The sequence below is a fragment of the Carassius carassius genome, chromosome 5, assembly GCF_963082965.1.
Source record: "Carassius carassius chromosome 5, fCarCar2.1, whole genome shotgun sequence".
NCBI classification, from domain to species: Eukaryota; Metazoa; Chordata; class Actinopteri; order Cypriniformes; family Cyprinidae; genus Carassius; species Carassius carassius.
The window spans coordinates 2,835,326-2,854,309 of NC_081759.1; the positions used below are offsets into that span (position 1 = coordinate 2,835,326).

Sequence of the window (18,984 nt, forward strand, 5' to 3'; positions counted from 1 at the left end):
AGTTAACTATAATAACCCTGATCATTATTAATTGGTTAACAGACATTGTTGAAAAATATGTGAAGCTTTAAGTGAATGGCCGAATTTATTCAGAACAATCTGAAAACATTTTTGAAATGGCTTACAGAGTGTTTTCATCACCCTTAAAGGAAGCTAATTCTTAAACGCAGAACAGAAACGCCTGGTGACTTGCAGGTTTCTCTCCTGTCTCCTTGCCTTTGCTATAACACCTTCACAGAAAAGAAAAATACTTTTTCATTTTTGACAATCTTAAAGATTTAAGTGTAGTTTGTCATTGTGCATCACTTACAGCTGTCTTTATCACTTTCTTTATCCCCCCTTTGGCTCTTTACATGTTTTTACACTCACATGTTTTTCTGTGATGTAAAATTGTCAGAAATGCAAAAAGTCCACTTCTTTTTTTTTTTTCACTTCGAATAAAATATTGTGATATATTAGTGATATTAGCAATTGCCCTATTATTTATTTATTTATAATACATTTTTCAGATTCTGTTTTTTTTTAATCTGAAAAAAACGTTTATCTGATCAAGATCATTAATGAAGTTAGAACCTGACACAAACCAGATTCCAACCCGTGTCTACTGCGTAAGCAGCAAGGCTTAATTTAATTGCTTGTAGAAATGTTTCCTTAACTTTTCTGTTTCAGGGCCATGTTGGTACAACGGCAACCAAAAAAATTGACGTCTACCTCTCAATGCAGTCGACCCAAGAAAAGCTTCACCCCATGACGGTGGTCACAATGGCCAACGCTCGGGTCCACGATCTTATTGGGCTTATCTGCTGGCAGTACACCTGTGAGGGCCGCGAACCCAAACTCACGTTAGTAGAAAAATCCCCACATGATCCAGTACATGAAGTGTTAAAGTTAAGCACAGTGCATGGCTTGACACTTCTAATTTGAAAAATTTAGGACCGCATAAAGAACTTTAGGGACACTTTAGGGAACTTTAGGAAAAGTGGATTATTTATTTTACAGTAATAAATGGAAACTAGGAAACATTTAAGTTTCTGGATACTTATACATCATACTTTATTTATTTAATCATTATGGAACTGTTTATATTTTAAATGTTGAATTAAGTGCCAGATGGGGTTTATTGTGTAAACTGAATTTTTTTTATGCATAATGCAGGACCTTTAATTATAGACAAGCCCGAAATACTCAGACTCTTATTTTGAAATGTCTTTGCTACATTCAGCTGCTCCTTCCAAAAGATGAGGAGGAAAATATACATTCTTACAGCCTTCTAAAACATATTACGAAATAAACACTTTCCTTTACCATCTACCTCTGCTGCTCATGCCAGTCTTGACCTTTCCCAGCAAAGGCAGGGAATCCCCTGGGTTTCCACCACAAAGTAAACGGACATAATTCATTAACTGTAGTATATAAGCAATTGCCTGGCATAAATGCATGTTATTCATTAATTGCCAACTGATGTGAATCTGCGACCATAACGTCCAACAGTGCTGCATTTTTACTTTGCAATGTACGCCGTTCACATGTATTTTATTAAGGCATTGCCATTTGAAGTTTAATAATAATTTGGTTATGATGTTTAGCTAAAATTAATACAAATTAAAAAAATTGTTACTTGAACTAAAATAAATGTTAACTAAAAATATAAAAATGTAAACTTAATTTATTTCAGATAGTTGCAAAGGCACAAATATACAGTCGTATTAAAAAGAAAAAGCAGAATACTTTAAAATTAAAATTAAAACAGAAAATATGAATATAAACCTAATTTAAAATATAAATATAAAAATAGCACTGTATTATGCAATATCTCAATTTCGGAAAAAGAACCTACTTTTTATTCACACATGTATCCTAAATACATTTTACAGTTTGCATACATCTATTTTTAGTTGCAAATGTGTGCGAAATGCTTGAACTGTTGATCCCTGCTTAGTGGATACTTGTTTAGGGTGCCATAAATAAAACATGTTTGTTATCAACCCGCTTGGAAAGTACTGTCCTCCAAGTAATGATCCTTCCCAGAGGCATTTATATTCCTTTCCCATCTACCTCTGCTGCTAATGCCAGTCTTGACCTTTCCCAGCGAAGGCAGGGATTCCCCTGGGCTTCTTTCTCATCTCCTCATTCAGTACGTCTCCAAGGTTTGCTGACCCAATAGCTCAGGAATTTTCTCCCTGGTACGTGGTGCAATATGAAGATTTATACTTCGGTCAGATTGAGGAGAGGGTGAGGAGACCAGAAAAAAGTAAGATTCCCTCTTGGGCAGCGTGGTGCCTCACACAAACAGTCTTGGTGGTTGATGTGAGACCTGATTGGCATAGCAATGAATTTTTCCCCCTGGAGGAGGGTCAGGCTGTAGTAAGGAAGAGATGCGGCACTTGTGTGGGGTTTAAATGGGTCGGCTAACTCCGTACTGTTCTGGCCATTACTTTTTTTTCATCAGTGTTTTTATTTGTAAAATAGTATACTGTAATATTTTGTTTTATTTTGATTACATTTTAAAAGGTTTATTAAGTTGTTAGAATTAAGTAAGTTTATGAATTAATTTCATTAGACACCGTTTTGATGATAAATTTGTATATATAAACTATCCTCAAATACATATTGCAAATCAAAGGATCTCATGACAAACTGTCAAAATAGAAGTTTGGTTTAACTTGAAGAAATTATGACTAATATATTATAGTTCTGTTGTGCAGCACCTTATTTGACCAAAATATATATATATATATTTTTTCTTTGGTAAAGTGTTTATTTTTTTCATTTAATTTTTTATGAATTAGTTTAAATGCTACTTTTTTGGTGATACATTTGTGTTAAGTCATAAAAATGTCAGAATCCATTGCAACTCCATAGTCTTCTTGGCAAACTGACAAAATAAAAGTTTGATTTAACTTGAAGAAATTATGACAGCAATATATAAAAAATTAAAATAAAAATTAAAATAAAACATGCAGTCTTTTGTTGTGAATTGTTTTATAAATTAATTTCATCAAATGCAAATTTGGCTAAATTTGTTTCAAATCATACAACACAGAATAAAAAAAAGGCCTTCAATTAAAAGCCTTTTTTTTTTGTAAACATAAATGTGTAATGCATTCTTTATTAATATTATGAAATGAATATTGTAATGACTATTGAGTTAGATTTGTTTAGTGGTTTGGTTGCTTAAAGCACTATTAACTTAATATTTATTTTCTAAAATATATGTTAACAGGACCTGATGAAGGTCGTGTGACCGAAACGTTGGTGTGATTAAAATGGTATTTTGCAAGTTAAGATAGTGTGCGGGAGTTCCTTATATGTTGACACGACCCACCTGGTCTTAATTTTCTACGCACCTATCACTTACAGGTGTGCGATGGAGTTCGTTCACTAAAATATATGTTGAAATTCATATTGCTTGTAATGTAAATCAGTTAGTTCTTTGTATCAGTATAGCCAACTACTTGTATTGAATGCATATAAATGGATCATGAGGCCTTAGAAATTTGCGAACCAGAAAGAAAATCTTTAGAGACAGATATTCAATGATTGTAGATATTCAAGAGACACTTGTTGTCTTGGATGGCCCAGAATTTGAAGGTGATGTTGAGAAGGAGTGCATGTTACTGAAACTACAAAAAAAAGATAACTTGTGGTGCTTGAGGACCAGGATTTTCTCTGAGTCTCCTCAGGCTGCCCGAGCAGGATCATGGGTCTGATTAACACTATGACAGTTAGTCTTTACAGCTCAGGCCTGGATTTCGACAGAGTGTCAGAGCAAATTAAAACGGCATCGTCCCAGCACAAAAATACCAGAGCAGGCATTGCCCCCGAGGGATGAAAACTATATCATAATGACAAAAGCTTACCATGTTTGCGCTAAAATAATTGTAGAAGAGGCTGCTGTTAGTTTTGTATTTATGATGGATCAGTCTGGATCCATTATGGTATAAAACAAAGCCCTGGGCAAAAGTAATCTGGAATACAGCCAGCTTACACTATATATAATCATACAACAAAAGGTTTTACCATGAAACCAATGAAGTTAACTCTTCTCAGTGCTTCTCTTTTGATGCATACTCATTCTGTGCCAGGCTACATCCCAACAAGCCCTCAATGATTTTGCCCCTCGATGAATAGCCCCCATTTAAATGCCCTGACTCATAAATTGTGTCTGGGTGCTTTTGTTTGATGCTTCTGTTGTTCTCGTCTAGGGTAAGGAGAACGATGTTGGCCTTTATCACCAAACCAGCTTTTAGAAAAAGGTCTTCAGAATAATGCGTTCACATTATTGCTATAGATGTGTTACTTTGTACACTATTCATATCACAGTTCTACGATGATGAATTTATTTTTTTTTACTTGCGGTCGCTATTTGTGGCAAAACATGAGGGCAGTTGCATTTTAGATCAGACATACAATTACATACATTGCGCAGAAAGCAAATGTAAAGTTTTCTGATGTTTCAGTGTGGATGAGACACTTTTGGAAAACGCTTGAAAATGCTAGTGTGCACGGAAAAAAATGAAAACGCCGTTTTCAAATGTATCCAGATTAATGTAGACGTTGAAGTTATTTGAGAAAGAATGAAATTCATTACAATGCAATGTAAGGCATTACAGTTAGTTGTGGGGGTTAATGCAATGCAACAGGTGCAATGCAAATGTAAAATGAATATATATTTTTTTTTTCATTAAAGGGAGACAAGAATACCTTTACAAGAAAAAATATTTAATTTATTACAATACAAAATAAGTTTTAAAATATTTCTGCTTCAAACTTTATTTAATAATTATGTAATTATTTATATGCCTATGCACTGCATATTATACACTTTTAATGTAATATATTATAGACTTTTAGTTATAAGCAAGCAGTGTTGGGTGTAACATGTTACTAAGTAACTCTTATTAAATTACTTATCCACTAAAAAACTAAAGTAAGGGATTACTGCTCATTTTTAGGTAATTTAATTACAGGTACTTATAAAGTACTTGGGTTACATACAGTAAATAATTTCAACAGTTCTAAAATCAATAATGAATTTGAAATCTAAATTCACTCTCTAAAGAGAAAATTTAATGCAGCATCTTTAACCCTTTGTGTGCCAGCGCGTTCACTTTCAGTTTTTCCTGATTCACAGAGAAACCTTAAAGGTCCTATGACATGAAAATTTCACTTTCTGAGGTTTTTTAATATTAATATGAGTTCCCCTAGCCTGTATATGGTCCCCAAGTTTCTAGAAATTTTAATCGGTGTAAATCTTGATTTACACCTTTGAGAAAATGGAAGCTCAAACGGGCTGATCTGGAATCTCCTCTTTGTGACGTTGTAAGGAGAATTGTTACCTCCCCTTTCTCTGCTTTGCCCGCCCAAATATTTACATATAATTCAGTTGCAATGTCAGCACAGGCGTTACAAACAGACTTTTATGATATGGATTCGACAGCACCGGCACAAACAGTGAGTAACAGTGTTCATTAATGCCTGATCTGTGATCAGTGATTTCTGATGTGTAGCTAATTATTCAAGTTCACACAGACTTTCTTTCTAAATCGTTTAATACTGTTTATGCATCAGTGAATCAAGCCAGTGACTAAACGATCAACTTCACATTTTTTTCTTAGTAGCATGAAACAAATCTGTTATTTAAATTGTGATTTAACTACAGAGAGCGATCAAAGAACGCTCCCTTTTTTTCGGAGCTGTCACACATCGCGAGTAAATCTGCACACTTGCCTAAACTGCCGTTACATTGAATGACGCTGTTATGCTGCACAACAAAGCTCTTACTGTATTCATGTGTTTGCTTTTAGTTGTGGTGAAAGCATTTTGTGAGAGAAAACTTGTTGCAATAATGAAGAGATCACTGCATTCACGCGATAAACAGACTCTGTCTACTCAATGCTCATCACTGCAGCCTTTCATGTGATGGGAAAAGATTGAAAAAATAATTATATAATCAACACTTCCACTCTCCAATCTCGACAGCTGTAATAGTAAATATATATATATATATATATATATATATATATATATATATATATTTGAGAGGGTTTCCACATGTAATACGAATTTTCAAATGCAAAGATGTCAGCCAATCACAACAGTTGTCGTTTACTCTGAGTCTCATAGCAGACACGCCCCTTCAAACAGCATTCAAGCCAGAGGGCTAATATCAGGATATAAAAATGCTTTTTATTTCTGAATTTTAAATGTAGAAATCATACTAACAATATAAGTACACCTAAGGAAACATTAAAAAGCATTTAAAGAAAAGGAAATAATCCATGTCATGGGACCTTTAAATACACATACAGATAAGACTAAATTCAATCGACTCTAAAAAAGGGCCTACTTTTATTTGTGTACACTGACAATAACAACAAAACATCATGCTTTTGCAAAATAAGCAAAACAAACGGTTCACTTTCTGCCGTCTAGGTCTCTGTGAGCAACTTTCTACATGTCACAAACGTCTAATTTTCATAATTTTTGAAAGAAGACCTGCTATGAGAAATTTACTTCAGAAGAACAGCGCAATCTTACATGGCTTTATTCAGCCTGGAGAAGATCATTTATGTAATTTATACTTACCTACATTAATTAATGTGTTATTTTTATATAAACCTGTACAGATTTACTAGTCGGGCTTTTCCTGAACATCTTGCCAAACTGAAATGTATTGTTTAACTTTTCTTAAGCTTTTATGTTATTCAGATTCACATTCAGATTATTCAGATTCAGATTTAAATAAAAATGTTTATGTATTACAGTTGTTTTAAAGATAAAAGGCTAAACTATTCTGTGTTTGACTCAAATTAAAAAGCAAAAAAAACAACAATATTGATGATGTAATTAGTAATAGTAATTACTTTTTGAAAGTAACTTACCCAAACACTGTACACAAGCCTGTGGTACACATGGACTCTGCTCTTTTAAACCATCTACAACATATAATTATATAAATGCCATAAAGTAAACACTGTCATAATTCTTCAACAGTAGTTGTTGCAAGCAGTCATTTGCATAAATGCTTGTTATTCATTAATTGCGAAAATTCTCTGAAAGTCTAAGCTTGAAGAACAATTGTAATTTCAAAACATGCAGCTCTATTTTATTTTATGAAAGTATAGCTTTAGAAGTTTAATAATCACATAATAATAACAGTAAGCTGTAATGCGATTCCTGTTTTTTCATACACAAATATAAAACTTCTTAAAATGATAATTGAGATGTTTGTTATTTGAAGATATTTATGATTGCCTTGAATTTCATAACTGATTTTTGTAAGGACTATCGGGACTTTATTATTTGCAAGTGCTCTCATAAATATGTTTACAGTTTGTGCACGTTTGTTTTTGTCGTGAATGCAAGAGAAGCGCTCGTGCGGGCGAGCCTTTAAAATGCTTAGTTGCTTAAAAATAGAACAAGCTAAAAGGAAAACGTCTCGGGTTACTTGACTGTAACCCTGTTCCCTGATAAAGCGGGAACGAGATGCTGCGCTCAATAGCGCTAATGAGAACATTCTTTGTTCGACCGGTTGTGAAGCACGTGTGTCAAACACGCCAAGAATTGGCTTACATAACCTCAGCAGGTGACGTCACTGATAACGTGCACCTGCAGGTTATAAATAGACGTGAAACGGAAACATCCTCAGGTTACCCCTTTGTCTGAAGAGACGTCTGGACACGTCGACAGTGCGGCATTGAGGCACAGCATCTCGTTCCCGCTTTTTCAGGGAACAGGGTTACAGTCAAGTAACCCGAGACGTTCCCTTTCAAAAGCTACTCTCGATGCTGCGCTCAATAGCGCTAATGGGAACGAGAATACCAACGCCGCCGCACTGTAAGTGTCTGGACCCCCAAGGTTGTGTAGTATGTGTGCACAAACATCGAAGAGGTCTCAGACATGACTCTGGGATGTGGACTCAAGGGCATGCGAGCCCGGAGTAGCATCGACATCCAAACTATAGAATCTGACAAATGTCTGCGGAAAGGACCAACCTGCCGCATCACACACTTGCTGCAAGGACGCACCTCTTGCTCAAGCCATTGAAGATGCAACCCAACTGGTTGAATGGGCACTAACTCCTAGAGGCGAAGTTTGACCACGCTCCTCGTAGGCTAGGGCAATAGCAACCCTCACCCAATGTGAAACTGTTTGCCTTGTGGCAGCCGCACCCCTGACTGCGGCCCCCACGGCATATGAAAAGCTGCTCTGACTTACGCCACTGGCTAGTGCGGTGGAAGTAAATCTGAAGAGCACATACTGGACACAGTAAGTGAAGTCTCTTCTGCTCCGGTGTTGTAAATGGCGGAGGACAGAAGACTTTGGAAATTAGTAGGATGGACATCCAAACTATAGAACCTGACAAATGTGTGCGGAGAGGACCAACCTGCCGCATCACACACTTGAGCAGGAACATCCCTCACCCAATGTGAAACTGTTTGCCTGGAGGCAGCCGCCCCCCCCCCCCCCCCCGGTTGCTGCCCCCATGGCATATGAAACGTTGCTCTGACTTATGCCACTGGCTAGTGCGGTGGACTTAAGTCTGAAGAGCACGTACTGGACACAGTAAGTGAAGTCTTTGCTGCTCCGGTGTCGTGAATGGCGGAGGACAGAAAGCTTCGAGAATGACCGGATATATGGTCGAGAAAGGAACTTTTGGAAGATAGTTAGGGTGAGGATGCAAAATAGCTTTGACTCGCCTAGGGGCAAAATCGGAACAGGATGGCAGGACTGACAAAGCCTGTAAATCCCGAATTCTCCTTAGAGAGGTAACGCCCATAAGAAAAACCATCTTTAGAGTCAGAAGCCTGGCAGGCGCTGATTCTAATGGTTCGAATGGGGGGCCAGCCAACCCTTCGAGCACTATGGCTAAATCCCATGAAGGGACCGTAGCTCTAGTGGGTGGCCTCAACCGCTTAGCCCCACGAATGAAGCGGGCGACTAGAGGGTGCTTTCCAACAGAAACCCCATCAATCAGAACGTGGCAAGCCGAAATAGCGGCCACATAGGTTCTGAGAGTACTAGGGCCTGTGCCTGAGGACAATTTCTCTTGCAGAAACTCCAGTACTGTAACAATTTGGCAGTGAGCTGGGTCTGCATGGTGTGTCATGCACCAGCCCTCAAAAACACTCCATATGAGGGCATAAGTTCTTTTAGTGGAGGGAGTCCTAGCACTTAGAATAGTCTCTATTACTGTGGCTGGAAGGCCAGCATCTGTGGTTGGTCCCCTCAGGGGCCAGACGTGAAGGTTCCAGAGCTCAGGCCGGGGATGAAATACTGTCCCCTGTGCCTGAGAGAGAAGATCTCTCCTGACTGGAATCGCCCAAGGCGAGCCATAAAGAAAGGATATTAGATCTGGGAACCAAACTCCGGTCGGCCAACAGCACGCTATCAGTAAGAGGCGAGACCCCTGTCGACGGACCTTGGCCAGGACTCCCGGGAGCAGAGCAATCGTAGAAAAGGCGTAAAGACGCAGTCTTGGCCACGCATGGGCCATAGCTTCCAGACCCAGGGGAGCTGGATGAGTCAAAGAGATGTAGAGGGGACATTGTGCCATCTCCTGTGAAGCACAGAGGTCCACTTCTGCTACTTGAATCTTTCCCAGATTTGACTACTTAGGGGTGGAGTTTCCATTTCCCGTGTTTCACAGCTTGTCTGGACAGCAAGTCTGCTCCCACATTCATATGCCCAGGAATGTAAATCGTCCTGAGGGACAGGAACTTGTCCTGTGCCCAAAGCAGAACCTGGTGCGCTAACTCGTTCGAGTGGCGCGACTGCAGTCCGCTCTGGCGATTTATTTAAGAGACTACAGATGTGTTGTCCACCCACACTAGGACATGGTAGCCTCTCAACTGCTGGAGGAAGTATTTCAGGGCCAGAAATACAGTCTTCATTTCGAGGCAATTGATGTGCCAATTCGAGAAGATGATCTCTCCAGATCCCTTGGGCTGGACAGCCAACTAAGGCCGCTCCCCAGCCCCTGAGGGAAGCGTCTGTCATTAGCATCTTGCGATGACAACACGGACCTAGAGTGGGACCCAAAGTCAGAGACCGGGGTCTGAACCACATAGATAGGGTACGAAGCCCCTGGCGCGTAACCCTTAATTGCCACAGGGGATTGGCCCTTGGATGAAATCCCCTGGCTCTGAGCCACAACTGAAACGGTCTCATGTGCAGGAGGCCCAAAGGTATCACCGTGGATGCAGCTGCCATGAGACCTAAAACCTTCTGAAAGTGATGAACAGTGACTTTCTGGCCTAGCTTGATGTTCTTTAGGGTGTTTAGAATGGATTTGATGCATGCAGGAGACAGCTGTGCCTGCATTATGATCGAGTCCCATACCACACCCAAATACGATGTCCTCTGAGCCGGAGAGAGAACGCTTTTCTTGCCATTGAGTCTCAACCCCAGAGATTCGAGATGAGCTTGGACGACATGCTGATGTCGAAGCGCAAGCTCTTGAGACTGGGTCAGATTCAGCCAGTCGTTTATATACATTTTAAATGTGGATGCCCTGGAGTCGTAGAGGAGCCAGAGCTGCATCCATGAATTTCGTATAAGTGCGGGATAACAAAGCTAGGCCGAATGGAAGAACCTGACACTGGTAAGCTTCGCCCCCGAAAGCGAACCTCAGGAACCTCCTGAGTTGTGGCAATATTTCAAAATGAAAATACACGTCCATAGATCTGTGATTGGACCCAGCCCCCCGTCTTTCTTGGGAATCAAGAAATACAGACTGTAGTAGCCTGACTCTCTGTCTGGCAGGGGAACACATTCTATGGCCCCTTTGACCAGCAGAGTCTGTGATTCCTGTGTCAACAGATATGCACGTGCCGGTTTAACAGAGGTGGAGACCACGCTGTTGAAACGCAGAAGACGATGTGCAAACTGAATCCTGTAGCCCTTCACTCCAGTTCTTTCGACTCATGGGGAGATATTTGGCAGTAGCTTCCACGCTGCCAGCTTCTCCAAAAAGAGCACTTAATTGTGACACTTTGTTTGTTGTGTGTGTGTGTGTGGGGGGGGGGGGGGGGGGTTAAGATATCTGGTGTCCTGAAACGTGGCAGGAAGCAACAGAGCATGTATCATTTTACTGGAGGCCACTGCCCCCCGAAACACCGGTGGTGGCGGAGGTTGTTCAGTGATCCCCTACTGACCGTACTTTAGTCCAGCTCCCTCTGCGGCTGCCAAGTGCTTCAAGCTGCTCCCCAGTCTTATGAGTGGGCGCACAACTCGCCACACTCTCTGTTTGAACCTCCTACCCCAGAGGAGCTGGATCGAGTCGGGACTGTTTATTTATTTCTTGACAGCCCCGACACTTGAGCACAGTGAGTGAGAAACATATTAAAAGTCTCCTCCTGGCACTCAGACTTATTTCTTTATTTATTTTAATCAGCCTGATACGCCTGCAGAACCTATGGTGTGCAGGGCAGTACTAGTCTGACCCACAGCATGAAATGTGTTCCATCCAAGTGCAGATGCTGCTGCAGTACGTGGCTTGGCAGGAAACAATTGCTGTCCTTTCATATATATTTTTTTTTTCATCATCATAATCATCATCATTTTCATCATCATTTATTTATATTTTTATTTAAATGATGTTGCTCCAATAGGGGAGAGATAGCAGCTAGCGTCTCTCTCACCTTTGAAATCATAATATACAAAATCTAATTTTAAGGCTTTAATCTGGTCACTGCACGAGTGACCACCTAGTAACTCCTCATGTGCTTATAATCGCGAGAGGAGCGCTAGGAGAGAGCACTCTCAATGTCCATTTCAACAGAAGCTAGAGCTACAGCAGCCTCTGCCCAATCCGAAGAAGTGCCTGGGCACGCTTCGGAGGTGGGCGCGAGAACCGTCTGATCCTCCAGATCGGAGCGCGATCTTAATGAGTGGGAAGCAGCTCGTTCCTCGTGAGAGCAAAGAGCATAGCACGGATAGGAAGTGAACCGCGGTGCTTACAACTGCCACTCTAGAACGCAAAAGCAGCCTTTTTTTTTTTTTTAAACAATAAACATGCGATTTCTCTTCAGAGATCGGCATGCGAGAGCGAGGCACACATCTCATGGAATCAGCAAGAATAGTTAGAACTTTCTTTCTCCCTTTTTTTCTTTTTATAACTCTCAAAATACTTTCTTTTAAACTAATACTTTCATCAGCGTGACACACACACACACAATGCGGTCTCTGAAGACAAAGAAACCTGAGGATGTTTCCGTTTCACGTCTATTTATAACCTGCAGGTGCACGTTATCAGTGACGTCACCTGCCGAGGTTATGTAAGCCAATTCTTGGCGTGTTTGACACACGTGCTTCACAACCGGTCGAACAAAGAATGTTCTCATTAGCGCTATTGAGCGCAGCATCGAGAGTAGCTTTTGAAAGGGAACAGGATTTTATCTTATTGAAATACCACTCTTTGAGTTTGAGCTCTATCTCTTTAATGTTTCTCCTTTTGTACTCCACAGTGAGAATGTCAACACTTACTGCCTCCACATCGCTGAGGATGACGGCGAGGTGGACACTGATTTCCCTCCGCTGGACTCCAACGAGCCCATACACAAGTTTGGCTTCAGCACGCTGGCTCTGGTCGAGAAGTATTCATCTCCTGGACTGGGGCCCAAACAGTCACTCTTTGTTCGAATGTAAGAATGCCACTTAACACAAAACTTAAGATTTTATCGCTACATATTACTACTTCTGTCAAATCAAAAGGAAATCTAAATTTCATAATACGCTTTATACATAATTCAAGTAAAATGGGTTGGTAACACTTTTTTTTCTGTTGTTGACGAATAATACATATATGCCATATTCCAGAGTTTGGGGTCAGTATATAGAATAAATGCTGTTTTTTTTTACTTTCTGTTCATCAAATGCTATTATATTTTGCAGCCTTGGTTATAAGAAGACACTTCTTTCAGAAACATTAAAAATCTTACTGACCCCTAACTTTTGAATGATAGTGTATATAGTTGCATTAATACACAATTCCAAAGTAAAATCAATACAAAGTTTATTCTTCACCTGTATCTAGAAGTTTGCCTAGTTAGTGCACAGCCTCTGATAAGGCTCTTATGAGACTTAGCCCTTAAACTAATGAGGTTTAAATGCCTGGCACTCAGCCCTTAAGTTTGTTGGAGTTTTTTCCCCACAGGCGTCTGCATGAAGCTGTTATCTTTTGTTTTGGGAGCTCTCAATTCGATAGTTTGTCTTCTGTGCATTTGGTCCGATATCTAATCGGCTGTTTGGTAAATGTGGCTGACAAAGTGTTAGGAGGCATCTATTAATTGGAAGTTGCTAATTGGATTTAAGTGGCATCCTGCCAGATTGTCTTGCCTTTGATAGGGAACCGTAGTTTGGGCTGTAATACTGAATTTAACATTGTGCAATGAAGTTCAGTTTGTTTGTGTACGTGACAGATGTTTGTATGCAATGTTTTCTTGTACTCGCTCAGGTTGTGTGACATTTGCACCGATTAACAAATCATGGATGGTTTTTATTAGGAAATAAATGTTTTGCAGGTTAGAGAAAATATTTTTTTTTTCCAAAGTTTGGTGAACTATTCCTTTATCATTTTGTCAACTGTGAAAGCAACACATTACAGTACCGTTTTTATTTTATTTTTTACTTATAAAAATTGCATTCAACAAGGATGCATTAATATGATCAAAATTAACACAAAATATTTCTATTTCAAATTAATTTTTGATATATATATGCATTGTTACATTATTTGTTAATTTTAATTTTAGAAAAATGTATTAAATTTCTTTTATTTCAGTTTTAGTATTAGTAATTTTTAGGGGTGCACCGAAATTTCGGCCGCCGAAAATTTTCGGCCGAAATTGCATTATCGGTTTCGGGCCGAAATAAAAAAAAAACAGCCGAAAACGTAAACCGAAAATGAATGTCACCCGCCCCTCCCATCCGTGAGCAAGCGCTTAGGTTTCACTCACGGTCGAGCTGTTATCACGCGTCTGCCTATCAAAGATTAAGCATGTCAAAGGGCTGTCACAATCAAAAAAAGCTTGTCACAAAAGCTGCACAATCGATCGGACCAACCAACACAAGTTTCGATAACGAAAACAGGGAATCGATTTTAACGGCCTTCTCTCGGAGCGCGTCCAGCTCGTCACTATACGCTCGCAGCGAACGCGCGTCACCCAGCAACTGCAGGTTCTGACACACACACACACACACACACACACACACACACACACACACACACACACACACACACACACACAGAGCCTATTAGTGCATAATATCAATGTAGCCTTCAGTAATGTTTTTCATTGATGTTATGGCAGTCCACATTGCTGACTTGTGCGCGTCTCAAGCTCCCTCTTTAAGTTCGCCCTAATGCCTGTTTAGTTGTCGGTGGTTTTGCCTATATTTGGCGTTGAAAAACGGATCAACGCCAAATATAGGCAATTTACTAACGATTCAATGAACACTTTGCCTATGTCTCAAAAATCGAACAGGATTTTTTTTTCACAAAAGTGACAGCCCTATACGAGAGGACACCAAAGTTGCAATATGTAACATTTGTTCTGCAAATTCTCCAAAATTGTGGATTTTTTTGCACAATTTTAAAAAAACTATTTTATTTGATGGAACATAAAACTTGAAAAATAATTATTATTTATATTTATTGTAAAAAATATTTTATGTTTTGTTATGTAACTGTTAATAAAAGTTTGATTATTATATTATATTATATTATTATATTATATTTTCGGTTTCGGCGCAGAATTTTCATTTCGGTGCATCACTAGTAATTTTAGTACTTCAGCTTTAACTTAACCATTTAATTTAATTTTAGCAATCATTTCTTTTGTTTTAATTAACGTAAATGTTCCTTAATATTTAGTTTTAGTTAATAACACTGCAGTATATAAATATTTATCTATGGCACTAATTAATATTTGGTAATTTGATCATATAATTGCAGCCTTGGTTAGCTGAAAATACTTTTTTCAGATACAAAAAAAATCTTACAGACCCCAAACCTTAAGTAGCCATTTGCCCAATGCAAAAACCATTTGAGTTTTATGAAAAGTTGTATTTGTGGCCCAGCTGCTTTGCACTTTTCATGGTATTTCACGTGTCTTTGTCAGTAGTTTTTTGTTCTTTATTCATTAGCTTTAAGCTGTGGGCTGGTTTTTAGAGCTCTGTGTCAGCTGCATGCTCCCTTCATGACGTGGCACTGCAGGACCCTGGGCGAGAACTGAGCCGAAGCTCGGCCCTCAGTGGGCCATCGGGGCCAGCGACCTCTTCCGCCGGATCCCCGGCCTGATGTGAAGCCTGTCAGAAGCCCTGGCCCCGAGGCAGATGGGTCAGGACTGCTAAATGGAAGTGGACAAGCAAGTCCTCTGTCCAGAAAGTGTGCACTACTCTCCGGTCTCTGGCCTCAGGTTGTTGTTCTGTTGATGAAGTCTATCGCAGTGATGCATCCATGTGCTCAAAGTTTGACTCGTGTACTGGTCCTCAGCCTTGTGTTTAGGATTCACTCTGTTAAGGGAAGCCACCAACTTCTGAGTACTATACAATCTATCTGTGTGCAAGCTTTTCTCTTGAATCTCAAACTACATTTGCAAAAAAAATTCTATACTTCAGTGGTTCAGATCTGTTTGGTGAATCAGTCTGAAGCAGTCTTGAATCTGTCATTGGTCTGGATCATGGTGTGAATCAGTCAGATGACTCATTTCCACACTTACTGAACAACAAGTTAGGTCTCTTAAAGAGTTGAGAACTGTAAATATTAGAATGATTTCTGAAGGATCATATTGTCTGGAGTAAAAACTGGAAAATTCAACTCTGCATCACAGGAACACATTCAAATAGAAAACAGTTATTTTAAATTGAAATGATTCTTCACAATTTTAGTGTTTCAGCTTCCTCAGGTTTATCTGTGAAAAACATGAATGAAGGTGTGATTTCAGTGTTGATCCTCTGTTAGACAGGAAGTTTGCATCTAATGCAAACGTTAAAGATGTATTCAATATGACTGATGATGTGCCTTCCCCACCCACAGAAACGCGGCTCATGGTTTCTCCCTGATCCCAGTGGACAGCCAGAAAGTCACCATGAAGGATATTCTGCAGAAGGCCCTAAAAAAGCGAAAGGGCTCCCAGAAAGGAGCAGGTGAGAGATCTCAAAGATTAATGTCTCACTTAATGTGAAAAAGAGAATGTGTTTTATATTCAAGCTTATATTCTTAAAGGGTTAGTTCACCCAAAAATGAAAAGTTAGCCTGTGTCCTGGCACCTCCAAGCCTTTCAATGGGGTTAAGCAGGTGTTTGTTGTCAACAGTTCAGAAGATGTGAAATAAAATGCATGCATGCATGCATGCATAAAGGCCTCCTGTAGCGAATCCATGCATTTTTGTAAGATAAATATCCATATTTCAAATGTAATAAACTGGCCAGGGCCAGTCGCGTTTCCACTTTCCTTCTGGGGCTTGATCGTGCCTCGCCGGGGCTTCCTCGGGGCCAACGGCCGGGGTTTTTTGGCCACATAAAAAGCTATTACTGCTTATTGCACTTCTGGTTAGATGCTAACTGCATTTCGTTGCCTTGTACCTTACATGTGCAATGATAATAAAGTTGAATCTAATCAAAACTCACTTTCAGCAGTGAGTGTTTGAAATAACTTGATCCGATGTGGATTTTGATCACCATACAAGGCAAAAATATTTAGAAGTGATGCAAAAGACTATGCATGCTAGGCATTAACATACCATAGTAAACATGGTAAATGTGACCACTTGAAGTAATCAGATACCAGCTTCTTATTCTCTATCACAAACTTGTATTTTTTTAGTAACACATTTAATCTGTCATAAATCTCGTCTCGAGAATTTAGCTCCGCGTAGCCTATTTTACTTTCTTTTATGTTAAGCACTTTAATTTACCATGTGCTGTATAAATAAACTTGCCTTGCCTTGCCTAGGTCATAATAATATAATAGGCCTAATGGTTTTTGTTCGGGAGCTTTTATAACAATATAGAAATGATCATTCTTTCTAAATGTGATGTGTATATAGGATACTGTGACTACAAATAAACAGAAACAGACTCGACTGAATAAGCAGGCTATGTTCATAACGCTTTATTTCTGTGACTAATTTTCAATCCTGATAATGTAGATGTATACGTCTTCTGAAATCATATTTCCATTGATGTATGTTTTGAATCTGACAATATTTGGCTGAGATACAACTACTTGAAAATCTGGAATCTTGAGGGTGCAAAAAAATCTTAATTATCGAGAAAATCACCTTTAAAGTTGTCCAAATGAAGTTCTTAGCAATGCATGTTACTAATCGGAAATTACATTTTGATATATTTATGGTAGGAAATTTACAAAATGTCTTCATAGAACATGATCTTGACTTAACATCCTAGTGATTTTTGACATAAAAGAAAAATGGATAACTTTGATCCATACAGTGTATTATTGGCAGTGTAGCAAATGGTGCCTCTGAATTGTCGGTCGAACTGGTATTTGTGTGTGCAATTTTAATCTTAGAAAGTAAGTGAAGCCGTCTGCTGCGATTTGGCTGGATAACCGCTGCAATGTGCCGTCCTAATGTCATCACTGAATGGGGCGGAATCTGATAAGGCCAGAGACTTTAATACAAAAAGTCACAGGTAACGGATCGCCCCTTTGATGGCCATGATGAGCCGGGGCAGTGTGAGATAAGAGAGGTGAGGAGAGGAGATTGAGCCGCAGACTGACTCGGAGACGGAGAAGTGCACACAAAGAATGGAAAGCAATGGTGCGGGAACAAAAGTGTATTAGAGAGGAAATGGATGAAACGCAGTTAAAATGATGGCGTGTGGAGAGCAACTGGAGCCTCATCTCTGCTGAATTTACCACACACTGAGGTCACGGCCTGCAGCGAGAGAGGATCGCTTCAGTAAGGACGCTGGAGGCTAGCGCTGTCAGTTTAAAGAGGCTGTAGTCTTCGCTTTTGTCTTATGTGTATCCACACAGCCTCATCAGTATGGATCACATACTCTTTCATCAACACCAAACTGACTGTCTGTAGCAGCGGTTCTCAGCATTTGTGAATCCAAGACAGGGGGTATCAGTTTATATATCAGGCCTATTATAATTCAGCTATCAAACTGCCCAGCTATTTCACTTCAGCACCGCATATCTCTCTCTCACACACACACACACACACACACACACAAACACACACACGAAGCCACACAGCGTGCAGTGCGCAAAAGAGGATTAGAGCCTGTCGTCGCTAAAGAAGTTGTCCGCTTTGACTCGGATAACTAGTTAAATCCATGAAATGAAAGAGATAGAAAACGAGGAGTTGGTGTCCCACACATTTAATGGCTGGTACACACCATCGAGCTCTTCTCATTCATGAGAGATTAACTCTTTCTTGGCGTTACAAATAAAGTAAAGACAAAATAATAACAAGGCGGCAGAGTTAAGTGATCAGTCTTTAAGAGAAGGACTACGTGAGAACCACTATGGATGATAAGTTCGCTCTGCCACCTTGTTATTATTTTTATGCACTCCGCACAATTATTAAAATCTTATTTGATTGTCCGCCGGTTCCCGCCACCTTCTTCCCGATGATTATGAAGTTTGTACATTGTTACATTAATGTGTTGGTTTATGTCCAATATTAGTGTTAAACTGTTAGACTAAGAAATCTACTATTGATTTTCACATTTGACTGATTTTGCAGAACATTTAATCTGATAACTTCCGTGCACAGATGCGGCGTCACAGGACGCGCGATATGACAGTTGCGTCCGACTGTATATGAACTAATTGTTTTAAATACAGTATTTTAAAATGTAAAGTTAGTTTATCAGTATGTTTGAAAGTATATTTTTTTAGATTATTGGTGATTCCATAGGCTCTCTCTCGCGCACCTGCGTGGTTTAAAACACCAAATCGTTATGATTTGACAAGAAGAACGAGTCTCTCTCTTGCTCCACCCGT

The 18,984-nt window shown here is 39.5% G+C and overlaps 1 protein-coding gene across 2 annotated transcripts in view; it reads left to right on the plus strand.

Annotated features, from left to right (window-relative positions):
* The window catches only part of LOC132140614 (target of rapamycin complex 2 subunit MAPKAP1-like), a 36,289-nt gene that overhangs the window by 7,484 nt on the left and 9,821 nt on the right, over positions 1–18,984 (plus strand). For both annotated transcript variants that reach the window (XM_059549435.1, XM_059549436.1), the window contains 3 exons: positions 670–842; positions 12,471–12,647; positions 16,043–16,152. In XM_059549435.1, coding sequence (XP_059405418.1) covers positions 670–842; positions 12,471–12,647; positions 16,043–16,152 — 460 coding nt within the window. The remainder of the gene's footprint in view (positions 1–669; positions 843–12,470; positions 12,648–16,042; positions 16,153–18,984) is intronic.